Source organism: Halichondria panicea, chromosome 10 (genome assembly GCF_963675165.1).
Source record: "Halichondria panicea chromosome 10, odHalPani1.1, whole genome shotgun sequence".
NCBI lineage: Eukaryota > Metazoa > Porifera > Demospongiae > Suberitida > Halichondriidae > Halichondria > Halichondria panicea.
This window is the reverse complement of record NC_087386.1, coordinates 2,056,463-2,074,180: the sequence shown is the minus strand read 5'-3', so window position 1 is coordinate 2,074,180 and position 17,718 is coordinate 2,056,463. Positions and strand designations below refer to the sequence as shown.

Genomic DNA, 17,718 nt, shown 5'->3' with positions numbered 1-17,718 from the left:
ATACCAGGCCCACTATTCAAGGGGCTGGAGTCGAGGCTAGTATGTATGTCGTGGACCGGCTATTTGCTTTTGCATGTGACTGACTCATGATCCTTTACCAATTTCTAAGTGAGTCAATAACTTTAGCTCGATAAAGATATGAATAGCGACAAAGCTAGCGATAAGGAGGGAGCGGGAGCGATAGGCAAGATCCTCAGAAACAGCTAAAAAGAGGGAAAGGAGGCTTACTAGACCCAGAGAAATATACAGGGTACACAGGAGCAGCAGGAAGTGAAGGTAACTGACTCAAACGGTTCTGCAGGTGTTTAAGCCGGTTGCCTAACATAAATACATTTTGTGTAGAAAGTGCACAAGCCAGCAGAAAGTGGCCAAACATTATTAAATGTTCATTACACTTACAGAGACTCCAGAGGCCACATAGGCACGCTTGAAGCAACACATGCAGGCAGAGGCATACAGAGTGAATCCCGATATGCCTCTATTCGAACGCTGTTCAATCCAAGATGCTGTTTATATCTGCAGTCATGCCAATAATGTCTATCTATTGATTACCACTTGGACAATAATAATGAATACGCAGGCCATGTCATCAACCTGCCACAAGATGTGGTGTCATTTGCACAATATCTTTCAGTAGAGTTGGATGCGTCGCTTGCCCCATGGCGCTTGCGTCACCCTAGTAATTTTATTGATGGTTGCATGCTTACCAGTAATGCATAACGCAACAGTACAAATCCTATATAAGCATGTCCCCCGGCCACCCGTCAGAACGGTCGGCCGGACCAACCCAGCTAGCATGTACGTACACTGATGCCAGCAGCCCTTGTGAACTCTGACCTTATTGGTGATACACCCCTTTTTATTATTGGAAATGCAATAATTAATCTACATTGTATATAGATCTACATGCTTCTATCCTCTAGCTTCTATATCCTTGAAGATCTATTCATCGAGCCATCAGAGACTTCTGTTTCCATTAACTTCTATTAATGACTGCGTGGTTCAGTGTCAACAATAACAAAGCAAACTAATTACCTCTTCTTATACACTCTAATACTTTTTGAGCGAAAGCAAAACATGGCAAAAGGCATTAGCATATATGCAGCGCAGCTTGCAACACTCGTTGTAACATGCAATGATTGTGTCAGATAAACCAAGCCTCCAAATGGAAGTATCATTTATATCACACTTATAGCTTGCACAAGGATGAGGATGACGCAATAATGCTCGAGACCATAGTGCACACATTTTATTGCTAGATTAGTTATATATAGCTAAATGCGACATAAATATTACTTCTAAATTTGGAGGCGGCTTGATTATTATCTGACACAATCATTGCGATCTACAATAATTATAATTATGCACAAGACTCTCAGTTCGCTCATATAAGAGGCACAGCTGAAGCATATAAGGATACCTGCACACTTCCTACACACACAGCCTGGCCACCATTACCAATACCTGTATAGCTCTTCCTTCTCTGACAGCTTGGGTAGTGTCTCCCCATGCAGCAACCTCTACACACACTTTTGGCCCCTCTCTTTTGCTCTTTGACTTTTCTCCTCTCTCAGTGCAACCTCCATTTCTTGTCGACACACCACCTTAGTGCTGGTAAGTAGTTGTCTGATTGGGGCCACAAAGCTAGTGTGGAGGTGTGACCGGATACCCTACACTCCAGTCTGTGGGGGGGGGGGGAGGAATGAACTTCTAGGAGATATAGGTCGGCTACTATAGTTAGACAATACACAAGGCAGCAAGAGGTTCATAAACATATACACAAAAGTGAAAAGTGCAGTAAAATCTCAAGTTAGCTCCAAAACACCAAAACACTAAACACACAGTTAGAGAATAGACATTGTACTCAGTAGACACTGACACACTGACTCACTAACCTTGTTTCTCTCTTGTGTATCCCTAATCAGTAGGTATCTCAGAAAGTTCAAGGCGGCCATCACCCTATAATAGGGAAGACAATTAATTATCATCATCACCTTGGTAAGAATAATTATGTGCTCCACCTGTCCATTTCCTCCATGAGTTGTGTGTCAGGTAAGAGGGTGAATATCTTGTGAGCAATGGACCCAAACTCTCCCCAAGGAAAGGACTGGCAGCACCAGCTGTCGGCATTGAGGCTCCCTGAGACACATGCAGGGCAAGACAACATATGCAATCATGAGGGCCCAACGTTTAGCTAGGAAAAAATATACCCATGCACACATTCTATTTTTGGAATTGGATTTAATGGTAAAAGCATTATACTGATTATACGTAAAGTACTGCACCATCACGTAATTATGATAAAGTTCACAATGAGCTATATAGCATGTGTATAATTTTGTTTTTGAAAGTCGGACATTCTAAAAAAGTAGCTACTGCCCCTCCCCCTAATTCTCACCTTTAGAGCTGTGTCCACTTCATTCTTGACACTGTGTACCAGTAGTCCCACCACTCCACCGTGACACACTGTGTGCAGTAAGTGAGAGTAGAGCTTGTGATGACCGTCGGCAGTGAAGATATGGATCAGTCTCATTAGCAGGGACACACTCCTCTGTCTCTGTATATATAGGAGAGGGTATATATATGCAATCATGGTGGCCAAGAGACAATAAGACAAAACTGACTAATAATAATGTTTTCGATATCTTATGGCAGCTGAAAGAGTACTCAAACCATTGATTAAACTGGGATGGATTCAACATCCCCATAACTGTTGATCCAATGAGAAACAGACCTTACATTAATGTTTAAATACAAAATTTTGTTGGGGTCATAATTTGTCATTTTTCGGCCTTGGATCCAAATTGACAAATATAAAATTTGCGATGACATCATTTAAAAGGTCTTTCTAGGCTTTCACTTGAAATTGGATCCACGATTACAGAGTTTAACATAGTTATGCCTCTTACCCAGATACCCAACTCACTGCTGTTTTGTCAGAGCAGGACACCATCACCTTGGTGATCACCTGGGGAGAGACCATCAAACAACAGCATTAGAAAAAGAGGCACTCACATTAGCCAGGTTAATGTATTTTTTATTATCCAAGACGACCAGAGGTAGAATTTCTCTCCACCCTCCCTATACAGCACTCTCTAGTAGAGCCTGTGTGAGGAGAGCATGGGTATATATGTGATTAGGTGTATCATTAGGTAGCCTGTGTGAGGAGAGCATGGGTATGTGATTAGGAGTATCATTAGGTAGCCTGTGTGAGGAGAGCATGGGTATGTGATTAGGTGTATCATTAGGTAGCCTGTATGAGGAGAGCATGGGTATGTGATTAAGAGTATCATTAGGTAGCCTGTGTGAGGAGAGCATGGGTATGTGATTAGGTGTATCATTAGGTAGCCTGTGTGAGAGGAGCATGGGTATGTGATTAGGGGTATAATTAGGTAGCCTGTGTGAGGAGAGCATGTGGCTTAGGATTAGGTATACGTGTGTGTGTTGTGATTTGTGGTTAAACTATGTGCTCACCAAGCCTTTAAGCACCACTGTTGTCTCAGGTCTGGGGAAGGAAAAAAGAATGAAAGTTAGGGAATGTGGAATGACTGCATAGTCACCATGCATAATTATACTTAACATTACATCATCGATCAGGGTAAATTGAAATTAACGCATCATCCTGAGAAAACATCACACAACAATAAAACAACAAAAATCTATTTATAATTTTCACTGTTGCAGTAGCAGTTTCGTATAAAAGCAGGCTTTGTAGCTAAATGCAAATAAGAGATCCATCGATCTAGTTGTGATCATGATTTTGAAGCTGCTACTTTTACTACTTTTCTCAACGGCTGCACCCACGATAGCAGGGGGGATAAAGACGGGCTTCGGCCCAAGACCCAATACAATCTGCTCATAGAGTCGTCATTATTGTCAGGCACATTGTCAACCTGCAACTCATCACCACGAATGAAGCGACTATACCTACCTTTACCTGCAGTGCAAGCAGCCACGAAAATATTATCCACAAAATGACTAAATATCATCACATAGTGTAAATCACCAGCAAGCTAGGACACCAATCACTATAACGATTAAGATAAGAGATGAGAGACATTCTTAGAAGAATTGTCGCTACCTACATTGTATCGCTGTGAGCTGATCATATCCAAGGAGCCATAATACAACCCTCAAGCAAACGCATCATACCATACATGGTGACACTCTCAGTGGAGTTGTTATCAGAGTCTACATGTGAGAGGGGTATCCCTTGCTGTACGCACATTTCATTTTATTTACCAATGTGTCGTGTATGCATGTGCATGCTTTAATGTCATGTTGTGATAAGATCATGCATGTACGTTTATTAGGCTGCCATGTTTACACTGATTATACAGCTATTATAGCATCTAAACATGGGGGGGGGGTGTTCGGGGAACAACCAGGAACTTAGCATGCGTGGCTATGAACTATACATTATAGGAATGTGTAGGGACAATATACAATATTCTAGGCATATATATAGTATAATTATAGTCCCTCTCCATGCAGGGACTATTACACGAGTGTGTTATCAGCAACATTGAGTAGGCTGCATTATAAAAGGCAAGGAGTTGTAAATCATGCAAAAACAATTAACTTAGAATCAGTCAATGCAAGCTCTGTGCTTTATTAGTGGTTCATGCAGTCCTGATTACAGAGAGCCCTTATAATTATTCAGTAGTGAATATATCAATGCCAATGGTGGCAATGGAGCAAGACAAGCTAAAGAGAACTGCAGATGATACTGCAAATATTCTATTGGATAACCCTAACCCTAACCCTACAGATATTCATGTGTGAAAGACACCCCAGATAAGTCTCGAACAAAAATTAAGTCTGTGGAGATAAATATTCGTGGTTTTCGTGGTTGAAGGTCTGACCACGAATATCTTACCCACGAATGAAGCGACCATACCTACCTTTACCTGCAGTGCAAGCAGCCACGAAAATATTATCCACGAAATGACTAAATACTGCTCAACCACGAATATTTTGTCCCCCGAAAATTACCCGCTATACGGTATATGTGACTATACAGCCGGGCTATAAATAGCAGACACTCAGCTACAACCATATGTAATAGTTGTGACACATGCACGAGTGCCACATGGGATATATTGGCTCAGTAGTGACTTAGGCCCGAGGGCAAAGGCACTACTAAGCCAATATATCCAATATGCGCACGAGTGAGCTGTGTAACAACTGCATTCCTTTCCGTGTACACATCGTTGTAGCTCATTTATTCACCTATACACAATGATATATATTTCTTAACAATCACAAAATATTCTACAACTACTCACAAATGTGTGGTAATCTAGACTGGATGCAGCCTGCTACGGACAGTGTACATGTATACATGCATACAAACATTAGTACTGGAATGCTGCAGTGGACAGGTAACAGTAGCTGGTTGGCAACCAGGGAATGTTAGAACTTATTGATAGCAGATGATCGGGTAAGCCCCTGACACTGACTGGGGGGGCCACCTGGGGAATCACCAGGGAAAGCACCAGGCTATAAAAAGCTCTACATGTAACAGAATCCACAATACGTATACATGTAGAGGGTAATTTTCGTGGGGCAAAATATTCGTGGTTTTCGTGGTTGAAGGTCTGACCACGAATAAAGCGACCTTGCCTACCTTTACCTGTAGTGCAAACTCCAACCACGAAAATATTACCCACGAAATATCTCAAGATTGCTGAACCACGAATATTTGTCCCCCGAAAATTACCCGCTATACGGTATATCAATCAAAATCCTTAAGCAGATGGTTGGGTAAGCCCCTGACACTGACTAGGGGGGCCACCTGGGGAATCACCAGGGAAAGCACCAGGGAAACACCAGGTCTGTCAACAGGCTATAAAAAGCTCTAACAGAATCCACAATATATCAATCAAAATCTGCAACGTAAGTCTGAGAGAGAGAGTCTCCATGTCAGCATCAATATTTCAAAAACTAACCAAAAGAGGTATTAAAGAGTAATCAAATATCCGAAGAGTTCCGAACTTTACGTTCAAAGCAACTGCAAACTAGCTTCTCAACGAGGCTCAACGCAGCTTATTTCAACTTTCATCACGAGATTTCATTTCCCAAGTGCAAAGAAGTGTACGAGAGATGAGAGGATTTCTTAGGAGAATTGAAACTAGCTCTTGAAGATCACACTCGATGGCTATGAGGAGTCAAGCGGCCGGCATCACGTTCAAAGCCGACAATTGTAACACTCCTCGCAGAGTTGTTTAGCAGAGGCTGAACTGAGAGAACAGATAGCTTAGTAGCCATAATTTATGATTCTTCTAGCTACTGCCAAATTAGACTGTTAGGTGTTTTGTGTTATGTACTCAAATCAACATTATTTTACTATCTGATAGTTTACTATACGTAATGGCTGCATGGGTGAATAACTATTGAGTATACTGAAAATCATTATGTACAATGGGTATAAGACAATTAACAGCTGACAGATAGTTTATAGTGTAGCTGTTATAGCTTAAGGGCAAGTACTTTGCCAGCTGTGTCAATACAGATAGCGGGTAATTTTTGTGGGCAACTGACCTCCACGAAATTTTAACATAGGCGTGGGACTAAACAAAATTTTTACTCCCGAAAATCACCGTTTTCGAGTTAAACGAATTTTTTACCCCACGAAAATTACCCACTATACGGTATATGTGCCAGACAACCTGGCAACTAGGGGAGTCACCAGGGAAAGTACGGGCATCATGCCAAGGCTAATAATACAGAGCACACCACTGGACACACAAGACATACCATACACAGCTGTTCACTCGTTTATATGCACTCAGACACAATACTGTCACACAAGCATTTCATCTGCACCCAGCTTTGTGAATGAGCATGCAGGTTATAGGATGGCTTAATTGACATGAAGCTATCGTATCTCAAACAGTAATTAAGGTCAACCAAACAAGAGCTAGAGCAATTGCTATAGCAGTTACATAAACTAAGGGAAACTATATTTTTGGCCATGCATTTCGAAATTTTACGTGTATAACATTATTATACAGAAGTGCATGGAGATTTATTAGGAACACAAACAACTATAATACTTATAGAGGAACTTTAGAAGTATGACAAGACAACACCGATTTACCATATAGTGCGAAATTTTCGAAGCACTTATATTTTGTGGAATGGCCTCTAAAAGCATTTCGTTGCACAATGCTTACCGGAAGCCACGCCTTTAATCTTTGCACGTTATAGCAGATAATTAGGACTTAATTTTTGTGTAGGATTGCTAACCCACGAAAACAGCGAAAATTAAGCCCCTCGAAAATGTTGCGCTATATACGGTACCAGCTATCATTGGTTATCTTACACAACACTTACCTTTCTAACAAAGTGATCACATGAGCCGAACACAGTGAGAGGAGAAACTGCTGGCTCAGCACAACTGGTAGATACGATGCATTATCTCCTCCACAAGTAATAGGTGAGCAAAAGAGGCCAGTGAGTCCACCTGTTCCAGTACAGACAGACACATCTCTTTAGGGGAGCCGAGCTGCAGAGGGGGAGTTTACATAGTATCTAGTCATGTGATTTGAGTGGCCGTACCTCTACGATCTTGTCCACCAGCGACCACCTGGCGTCAGTCTCACACACAGACAGTCATGGGGTGAGGTGAGGAGAGAGAGGAGGTCCCAGCCGAGGTCAACTAGGATGGACTGAGAGGGGGAGGGGCAATGAAATGGGCACCATTGTAAAAGTATCGTAATTGATGTAATTACAGCGCCAGAAAAAATTAATTCCGCTTTTGAGTGGCACATTTTTTAGAACCCCCAAACTTATGTTCAGCCCAGCACGTATGCACTACAGCTATAGCCAATGTAGTGCTAGTGTTAGTGCAGTCTTTTAGTACGCAGGTGGATCTATACATCGGTTTAGAGCAGCTACACTGCAATTAAACGATATGAACTAAGAAGAAACTATACGCATGACTGATCCTACCATGTGTTTCGGAACTACAAACCACTAATTGGTGTACAGCTACTCACTAACTTCATGTTCATATGTTCATAGCTACGACATTGTTTCATTCCCTTTCTCTCTCAGCCTCCATCATGTTCATGATGAGTTGAATGAAGGCCTCTTGACTGGAAGAGGTGTCTGTGAGGTGAGGAGAATAACAGAGCATTACTAAATTTACTACAATTTCAAATTGGCGTAACTATATGCCAACTATGTACTCCTGGTACTATATATAGCGCTGGTTTACCAAGGTTAAAGTATGGCAATCCTGCAACCATTTGTAAGGAGCTATATAGTGTATACAGGTCATGTACAATGTATGCAGCTAGCTTAGGAAGCCACTAACCAACAGTTGAACCATGCAGAAGAGCACAATTTATTACTGCACGTGTTAAAACCAGCTGGACACTGGCTGCACGAAGATCCTTGTACGTATGGATTGACTCCCTGATAGTTACCCCTGCATTGAAAACGAATGGTTTTTCGTTATTAGAGTTATAATAATACATAATTATATCTATATAGAGATAGATGAGCAATGCAGACTCCACTCACAATGGTCCATAGTTGCATATGAAAACATTCATACCGACAGAAGGACAGAGGGCAGTGGCACATCCAACGTGGGTTGTAGTGGCCCAGGCTATCTGTATACATGTAAATCACAATTATAATTATGCATGCTATACCTCCCTATAACATATACATGTACATGGTACAGGTACATCTCACATCTCACCTGCTTGTAATGACTACAGTCTTTGCCTGAGTTATAAATGGGGTAACTATAATGCTGCTTTTCTCTCCTCAAGTAGTCAATAAAATTTTGATAGTCGATACTTCCAGAGAATGCTACGATGTTTTCACCGACTGAAGAGAAATAAGGAGCTGCTGCTTTGTCTCTCTCAGCTCTGTTGCTATAAACGATATGTGCACTTTTTAGCATGTGTTTGTGCAATCTTGGCAAGCACCTCGCTCCACTCCTGCATGTGAGTGTGTGTGAGGGGGTGGTTGTGTGTGTGTGTGTGTGTGTGTGTGTGTGTGTGTGTGACATGTGTGTTGCATGACTTACAAGTTTAACCATATTAGCTGCAGTAGGGGACACATCACTCCGGATATCATTGTGAGTTTTGATGATCACTGACTTGTCACAATCACTCAGGGTGACACCCGTTCCGCTAGCCGTTCCAATACAGAGGACAATGCCGGCTAGAAGGCAACAAAGAATGACTCCTGTCTTCATTTTCGTAGTGCTGTAACCGTTTGGAAGTGATGATTTGCAGTTGAAACTTTGAATCGAGAAAAAGTTTAGCTGCTGCTTTTATAACTCAATGACCGCCAGCAATTAATCGACTGAGGCGCTGCATCTTATGTAATAACACGCGTACACAGAAAGATTGTATTACTAGCAATCGAGCAGTTGTTAATTCAGTGGAACGATGTATGGATCCAACAAACACATCAGATCATTAACCACACATAGCTCCCATCATATGCACTCAGACACACACCACGCACAAAGCCAATCATCCGCACTACTCAACTTTGAGATATTGACACAAAGCTACATGTACAATAAGTATTATATTAGCATTTATGTACTAAATTCAAGGTCTAGAGAATAATTATTCTATCGGTTAGAGCAGCTACACTGCAATTAAACGATATGAACTAAGAAGAAACTATACGCATGACTGATCCTATACCATGTGTTTTGGAACTACAAACCACTAATTGGTATACAGCTACTCACTAACTTCATGTTCATATGTTCATAGCTACGACATTGTTTCATTCCCTTTCTCTCTCAGCCTCCATCATGTTCATGATGAGTTGAATGAAGGCCTCTTGACTGGAAGAGGTGTCTGTGAGGAGAATAACAGAGCATTACTAAATTTACTACAATTTCAAATTGGCGCATTTATATGCCAACTATAATTATGGTGTGTACTAGCACTAGTTGGTTACCAACGTTAAAGTATATGGCAATCCTGCAACCATTTGTAAGGAGCTATATATAGTGTACAGGTCATGTACAATGTGTGTATGCAGCTAGCTTATAGGAAGCCACTCACCAACAGTTGAACCAGAAGTGCACAATTTATTACTGCACACTTTATTACTGCACGTGTTTAAGCCAGCTGGACACTGGCTGCATGAGGATCCTTGTACGTATGGATAGTTGCCCCTGCATTGAAACGAATGGTTTCGTTATTAGAGCCTTACACATGAGCAATACAAAATAATGAAGGCTCCACTCACGCCGGTCCATAGTTGCACACGAATATTGTTAAACGGTCATCCATAATAAAAGGACAGTCGGCAACGGCACATCCAACATGGGTTGTTTCGGCCCAGGCTATCTACATGTAAACTATAATATCATGCTATATATACCTCCCTATACATGCATGGTATATACACGTATATCTCACATCTTACCTGGGTGTAATGACCACACACTTCGCCTGAGTTACAATTGGGGTAACTATAATGCTGCTTTTCTGATCCCCAATCGTTGACAAAAAACTGATAGTCGATTTTGTAGAAAACGTCTGCTAAGATGTTTTCACCGACTGAAGAGAAAGAAGGAGCTCCTGCTTTGTTTCTTTCAGTTCTGTCGCTGTGAGCAAATGTGCACTTTTCAGCATGTGTGTGTGCAATATTGGCAAGCACATCGCTCCACTCCTGCATGTGTGTGTGTGTGTGTGTGTGAGGGGGTGGTTGTGTGTGTGTATTGACTTACAAGTTTAACCATATTGGCTGCAGTAGGGGACACATCACTCCGGATATCATTGTGAGTTTTGACGATCAATAACTTGTCAGCATCACTCAGGCTGACAACCGTTCCGCTAGCCGTTCCAATACAGAGGACAATGCCGGCTAGAAGGCAACAAAAAATGACTCCTGTCTTCATTTTGGTAGTGCTGTAACCGTTTGGAAGTGATGATTTGCAGTTGAAACTTTGAATCGAGAAAAATTTTAGCTGCTGCTTTTATAACTGAATGACCGCCAGCAATTAATCGACTGAGACGCTGCATCTCATGTAATAACACACGTACACAGAAAGATTGTATTACTAGCAGTTGTTATAATTCAGTGGAACGACATATGGACCCAACAAACACATCAGATCATTAAAATCCCATCATATGCACTCAGACACACACCACGCACAAAGCCAATCATCATCTGCACTCAACTTTGAGAATATTGACATAAAGCTACAATAAGTATTATCAGCATTTATGTACTAAATTCAAGGTCAACCAAACTAGAGAACAATCATTGTATCGGTTAGAACAGCTACACTGCAATTAAATGATATGAACTAAAAAGAAACTATACGCACGACTGATCCTACCATGTGTTTCGGAACTACAAACCACTAATTGGTATACAGCTACTCACTAACTTCATGTTCATATGTTCATAGCTACGACATTGTTTCATTCCCTTTCTCTCTCGGCCTCCATCATGTTCATGATGAGTTGAATGAAGGCCTCTTGACTGGAAGAGGTGTCTGTGAGGAGAATAACAGAAATTTACTATTGGCGTATCTATATATAATTATATATATATGCCAACTATAATTATGGTGTGTACTAGCACTGGTTTACCAAGGTTAGGCCACTGTTATAGTTGCATACTTGTTTCAGATGAGAATACTAGCTCAACCCCGATGAGGGAGGGAGGTCTTCATTACTCATTATTTGATGACGTCATATCCTGTTTTTTTAACTGACGAAAATTCACAAAGGACGGAGTCTGAACATAATTTTTTTTTACGCACTTATGGCGCGCCGTGTGTTTCAATAACAATGTCTGCATGTACATAGGCGTGTCCTGGTGTGAATATACTGAGATAGCATGCACGTGCAATGATCGCCTTATGCAGTGATCATGCATGTCTGCACATGCAACCATTAGTCTCTGTGTGTGCAGTGATCATGTCTGCACATGCAACCATTAATCTCTGCACATGCAACCACTAGTCTCTGCACATGCAGTGATCATGTCTGCACATGCAACCATTAGTCTGTGCACATGCAGTGATCATGTCTGCACATGCAACCATTAGTCTCTGCACATGCAGTGATCATGTCTGCACATGCAACCATTAGTCTCTGCACATGCAACCTTAACCATTAGTGTCTGCAGTGATAATAATTATAATTATGTCCTTTTTCTTAGCTGATTTTGCGGCTCTCCATATGGGCATGCGCAGTAGAATTTTGCCCTCGTGGCTACATGTTGTGAATGTTTAACGTTTGATGGTGTGATGGCTGGTCCTTCAACGGAGATAAGCTTAGGGTTAGGGATTCGAGGCTAGTACACCTTGGGTTCAATTAATTGATGATCACTGCATGTGCACAGACTAATGGTTGCATGTGCAGACATGATCACTGCACACGCAGAGACTAATGGTTGCATGTGCAGACATGATCACTGCATGTGCAGAGATTAATGGTTTGTGCAGACATGATCACTGCATGTGCAGAGACTAATGGTTGCATGTGCAATTCAACAGTTGAATCAGAAGTGCACAATTTATTACTGCACGTGTTTAAGCCAGCTGGACACTGGCTGCACGAGGATCCTTGTATGTACGGTTTCTCTCCACCAACGTTACCCCTGCATTGAAACGAATGGTTTCTTTTAGAGCCTTATAAATGTTATAATGCTATAAATACGTATATAGAAATAGACGAGCAATGCAAAATAATGAAAAACAAATGTAAAATGATGAATAACTCACGCCGGTCCATAGTTGCACACAAATATTGTTAAACGGTCATCCATAATATAAGGACAGTCGGCAACGGCACATCCAACGTGGGTTGTTTTGGCCCAGGCTATCTACATGTAAATTACAATATCATGCCTATAATTTATATATACCTCCCTATATATATACATGCATGGTATACACGTATATCTCACATCTTACCTGGGTGTAATGACCACACACTTTGCCCGAGTCACAATTGGGGTAACTATAGTGCTGCTTTTCTGTCCCCCAGTAGTCGACAAAAAACTGATAGTCAATTTAAATTTGTTGAAAATGCCTGCTAAGATGTTTTCAACGACTGAAGAGAAAGAAGGAGCTCCTGCTTTGTTTCTTTCAGTTTTGTCGCTGTGAGCATATGTGCACTTTTCAGCTTGTGTGTGTGCAATATTGGGAAGCACTCCTGCATGTGAGTGCATGTGTGTGTGCATGAGGGGGTGGTTGTGTGTGTGTGTGTATGTATATATTGATTTACAAGTTTAACCATATTGGCTGCAGTAGGGGACACATCACTACGGATATCATTGTGAGCCTTGACGATCAATGACTTGTCAGCATCACTCAGGCTGATAACCGTTCCGCTATAGCGGTTCCAATACAGACAATGCCAGCTAAAAGGCAAAAAAATGACTACTGTCTTCATTTTTGTAGTGCTGTAACCGTTTGGAAGTGATGATTTACAGTTGAAACTTTCAATCGAGAAAAAGTTTAGCTGCTGCTTCTATAACTCAATGACTGCCAGCAATTGATCGACTGAGACGCTGCATCTTATGTAATAATACACGTACACAGAAAGATTGTATTACTAGCAGTTTAATTCAGTGGAACGATATATGGACCCAACAAACACATCAGATCATTAAGCTCCCATCATATGCACTCAGACACACACCACACACAAAGCCAATCATCTGCACTCAACTTTGAGAATATTGACATAAAGCTACAATAAGTATTATCAGTACTAAATTCAACGTTAACCAAACTAGAGAAAAATCATTCTATCGGTTAGAGCAGCTACACTGCAATTAAACGATATGAATAAACTATATGCATGACTGATCCGTTTCAGAACTACAAACCACTAATTGGTATACAGCTACTCACTAACTTCATGTTCATATGTTCATATAGCTACGACATTGTTTCATTCCCTTTCTCTCTCAGCCTCCTTCATGTTCATGATGAGCTGAATGAGAGCCTCTAGACTGGAAGAGGTGTCTGTGAGGAGAATAACAGAGCAGTTACTACAATTTCAAATTGGCGTAACTATGCTAACTATATTGTATACTAGCTGGCTTATACAAATAATTATGGCAACCTGCAACCATTTGTAATGAGCTATTATAATAGTGCACAGGTCGCATACAATGTATACATGCAGCTAGCTTAGGAAGCCACTCACCAACAGTTGAGGAGACTGAACCAGAAGAGCACAAGTTATTACTGCACGTATTTAACCCAGCTGGACACTGGCTGCACGAGGATCCTTGTATGTACGGATTGACTCTAACATAGTTACCCCTGCATTGAAAAACGAAAGGGCCCTACAATACCTATATATAGAGATAGTTAGACGAGCAATGCAAAATAATGAAGACTACACTCACGCCGGTCCATAGTTGCACACGAATATCTTTAAACTGAAACCCATAAAATAAGGACAGTCGGCAACGGCACATCCAACGTGGGTTGTTTTGGCCCAGGCTATCTACACGTAGATATGCAATATCATGCTATATACCTCCCTATATACATGCATGCATGCATGGTACATCTCGCATCTTACCTGGGTGTAATGACCACACATTTCGCCCCATTTACAATTGGGGTAACTATAGTGCTGCTTTTCTGTCCCCTAGTAGTCGACAAACAACTTATAGTCGATCTTTCCGGTGGTTGCTAAGACATTTTCACCGACTGAAGAGAAAGAAGGAGCTCCTGCTTTGTTTCTTTCAGTTTTGTCGCTGTGAGCATAAATGCACTTTTCAGCATGTGTGTGTGCAATATTGGCAAGCACATCGCTCCACTCCTGCATGTGAGGGTGTGTGTGTGTGTGTGTGCATGAGGGGGTGGTTGTGTGTGTGTGTGTGTGTGTGTGTGTGTGCATAGATTATAGAAGAGAGGGATTAGAAACGCATGTGGACTCAGTACAATTTCGGCCCATCCGTGTCTCGCATACGCCCACGCAATGCTGTAGCGGCAACTGAAGCAAGGCATCTTTTTTAGAAGGGCAGAGAAGTGCCTTGGCCTCAGGGATATTGCACAGGGCTATGCCAGCTAGTGAGTACTATGCTCTTAGTACCTAGTATATGTAACCTTAACCTATAGAAGTGTCTACTAAAGGAGTTTCATGAGTTTTTTTTAGCTTTCCTTGACTGGCTGAGGATTGTAGGATTTTTTCAAAAAGAAGTACAGCCTGTTCGAGATTGAAGACAAGTACAGTGGTGTGTTTTGAATGTAGCAACTTTGTGATTGACTCTCCATGGTAGTATTTGCTCAAATTTATTATCACACTCGTGATTTTCACTTGTGGGATTTTGTGAAAGTGCAGGTGTTGAAGTAGCAAATGTATATAGGCTAGAAGTGACCTTTTAATGTTACTACATGCTATTGTACACTTCATTTGTAGTTATACGAATGGATCGGCAAGTTTTTTGGGGAAGAGTTATGAGAGAATAAACGACGGAAGTCTCATTTGGAAGACCCACCAAGGTAACTGTTATCTCAAACTGATACTGTTTAATTTCAGATTGTGTGCATCTGATGATGCTTCTTCAGGGTTTACATTGGCAGACTGTAGCACGTTCACTGAACCACTACCAAAGAGGACGTTCAAGAAAATTGCATCATTATTTCTGTCTTTACATCACGAGTACAAACATACAATAATTATGTTAATTGTTTATGATCTAGATCTATAAAAGAGAAGTTAACAAGTTCTTGAACTTCTATTAACACTGTACTGTAAACTCTTTCATACAATGGCGAAAAGCTCCTCTAATACTAACTTCTGAAACACGAATGGAAGCTAGTAGCCTAACTTGATCCTAGTAGCCTTCCTGCCTGTCTCATGTCTCTTTCTGGCTAGTCAGTATAGTAGCCTTCCTGCATGCCTGTCTTTTGGCTGTTAAAGACTAAAATTATCATAGGATAAAGGTCAATTTCTAGTGACAGAGGTAGGAAAGGAAGAAATATAACCGTGACACGGATGGGCCGGGCATTTACGTATGTGTTTCCAATCCCTCTCCTCTATACTATGGTGTGTGTGAGGGGGTAGTTGTGTGTGTGTGTGTGTGTGTGTGTGTGTGTGTGTGTGTGTGTGTGTGTGTGTGTGTGTGTGTGTGTGAGGTTTCAAAATAAGAAAATAATAAATAACAGACGGTGGAATTGTGTCCACTGCTCATATTACTAGCTCAAACGGGATGCTCACTTAATTTAATTTTAACATCTGATGATAGATTATTCTTACGGTTGGCTAGTGTATTTACGACAAGATTTGTATTTAGGGAACTACAGTAAACCATAAAAAAAAGAGTACCGTACTTATTCGATTTAAAGCGACACTTTTAAATAATTACGAAGCCAGAGGTCGTTTCTTTTGGAGGTTGAAAAATATGTTGAAGTCCTGGTGTCACATATTTAGAGGGTCACACTAATTGGAGGTTATTCTACTGTCCTCGATTATAGGCCGCTTAAATTACATTGTTTCTTGCGGCCTGGAATCGAGGCTGTGGTTTGACCTCTATTTAGGACGCGACATAAAAAAAAAATTGTGAACGCTGCAGTCGCTATTTTTAGAGGTCAGAAAATTGGAAAAGATTGAGGGTGTCGCATATTTGGAGGGTCGCTTTAAATCGAATAAGTACGGTAGACAACACAAAACCATACAGGTATAGAAAAAGCAAACAGCCGAGAATGATGGGTTAAAGAGTCTTTAACGGTGCACTAACCCTCCCCATTCATCTGTTGCAATTGCATTCAGAACTAAATAATTATTGTAGCTATTCACTTGGGGCCATGCTGATTGTAAGGCCACTCCAACAAAGAACTTAGTGTATAGAAATAAATAGATGGCTATGTGTGTGTGTGTGTGTGTGACTTACAAGTTTAACCATATTGGCTGCAGTAGGGGACACATCACTCCGGATATCATTGTGAGCATTGAGGATAATTAACTTCTCCTCAGGAGTCAGGTACCCAGTACAGAGCACAATGCCGGCTATAACTAAAAGGCAACAAAATACGACTCCTGTTTTCATTGCCATAGTACAAATGCTGTATTTCTCGGGGAAAGACGATGAGACTTGCAATTGAAACTTTGGATCGAGCAGATCGAAGCCTAGCTGCTTTTATACTCAATGATCGCCAGTGATTGACTGTTACGCTGAAGCTTATGCAACACACACACACACACAGAAAGATAGTGTTACTAACAAACAAGTTATTTCAGTAATTGACTAATTTTATGAAGCCCCTATACCTAACAACGAACTATCAGCTCGTATTTCTCCATAGCATTGTGTTGAGATACAGAGAATTTCAAGTTGGTTGACAGAAGTTAAAAGTTGAAGTGCACTCAACCATGACCACACACTGTGTGTTTAATTTCTTCCTACTAATGCAACGTGGTCATGGTTGACTGCACTTCAACTTTTAACTTCTGCCAACCAACCTGAAATCCTCTGTATGGATTCCCTCAAACACACAGCTCTGCAGGGGAACTCAACTGTAACACAAAGCCTGTCATCCACACTAAACTTTAGAAATGAACAATACAATCATGAAGCCCTTATACCTAACAACGAACTATCAGCTCGTATTTCTCCATAGCATTGTGTTGAGATATGGATTCCCTCAAACACACAGCTCTGCAGGGGAACTCAACCACAAAGCCTGTCATCCACACTAAACTTTAGCAATACAATCATGAAGCCCTTATACCTAACAAC

General features: G+C 41.1%; 3 protein-coding genes and 2 long non-coding RNA genes across 5 annotated transcripts in view; 1 reads left to right on the top strand and 4 right to left on the bottom strand.

Moving 5' to 3' along the window:
- Nucleotides 1–10,939, bottom strand: part of LOC135343376 (peptidase inhibitor 16-like) — a 42,560-nt gene extending 31,621 nt beyond the window's left edge. The window contains exons 1-3 of the mRNA XM_064540383.1: nucleotides 10,724–10,939; nucleotides 10,420–10,665; nucleotides 10,240–10,340 (exon numbers count right to left, since the gene is read on the bottom strand). Of these exons, the coding sequence (XP_064396453.1) occupies nucleotides 10,240–10,340; nucleotides 10,420–10,665; nucleotides 10,724–10,894 (518 nt within the window). The 5' untranslated portion in view covers nucleotides 10,895–10,939. The remainder of the gene's footprint in view (nucleotides 1–10,239; nucleotides 10,341–10,419; nucleotides 10,666–10,723) is intronic.
- Nucleotides 1–17,718, bottom strand: part of LOC135343374 (glomulin-like) — a 37,208-nt gene that overhangs the window by 1,654 nt on the left and 17,836 nt on the right. The window lies entirely within an intron of this gene.
- LOC135343388 (uncharacterized) lies at nucleotides 101–554 on the top strand. The gene is made up of 2 exons (XR_010397147.1): nucleotides 101–276; nucleotides 402–554. It is a non-coding gene; the product is annotated as an uncharacterized LOC135343388 (long non-coding RNA).
- LOC135343387 (uncharacterized) lies at nucleotides 7,890–8,662 on the bottom strand. The gene is made up of 3 exons (XR_010397146.1): nucleotides 8,533–8,662; nucleotides 8,324–8,437; nucleotides 7,890–8,115 (listed from the first exon to the last, which is right to left on the bottom strand). It is a non-coding gene; the product is annotated as an uncharacterized LOC135343387 (long non-coding RNA).
- Nucleotides 13,824–14,716, bottom strand: LOC135343381 (GLIPR1-like protein 1). Its single transcript, XM_064540388.1, has 4 exons — nucleotides 14,556–14,716; nucleotides 14,377–14,477; nucleotides 14,172–14,290; nucleotides 13,824–13,987 (listed from the first exon to the last, which is right to left on the bottom strand). Exons 1-4 carry the CDS (start codon nucleotides 14,574–14,576, stop codon nucleotides 13,914–13,916), a joined length of 315 nt encoding a protein of 104 aa, XP_064396458.1. The 5' UTR covers nucleotides 14,577–14,716; the 3' UTR covers nucleotides 13,824–13,913.

Coding starts and splice junctions, on each gene's coding strand:
- LOC135343381 (XM_064540388.1), bottom strand. CDS start 14,576: ATGTGTGGTCATTACACCCAG. Junction 14,478..14,555: donor TGTGTGGTCATTACACCCAG/GTAAGATGCGAG, acceptor ATCTACGTGTAG/ATAGCCTGGGCCAAAACAAC. Junction 14,291..14,376: donor GTGTGCAACTATGGACCGGC/GTGAGTGTAGTC, acceptor TTTTCAATGCAG/GGGTAACTATGTTAGAGTCA.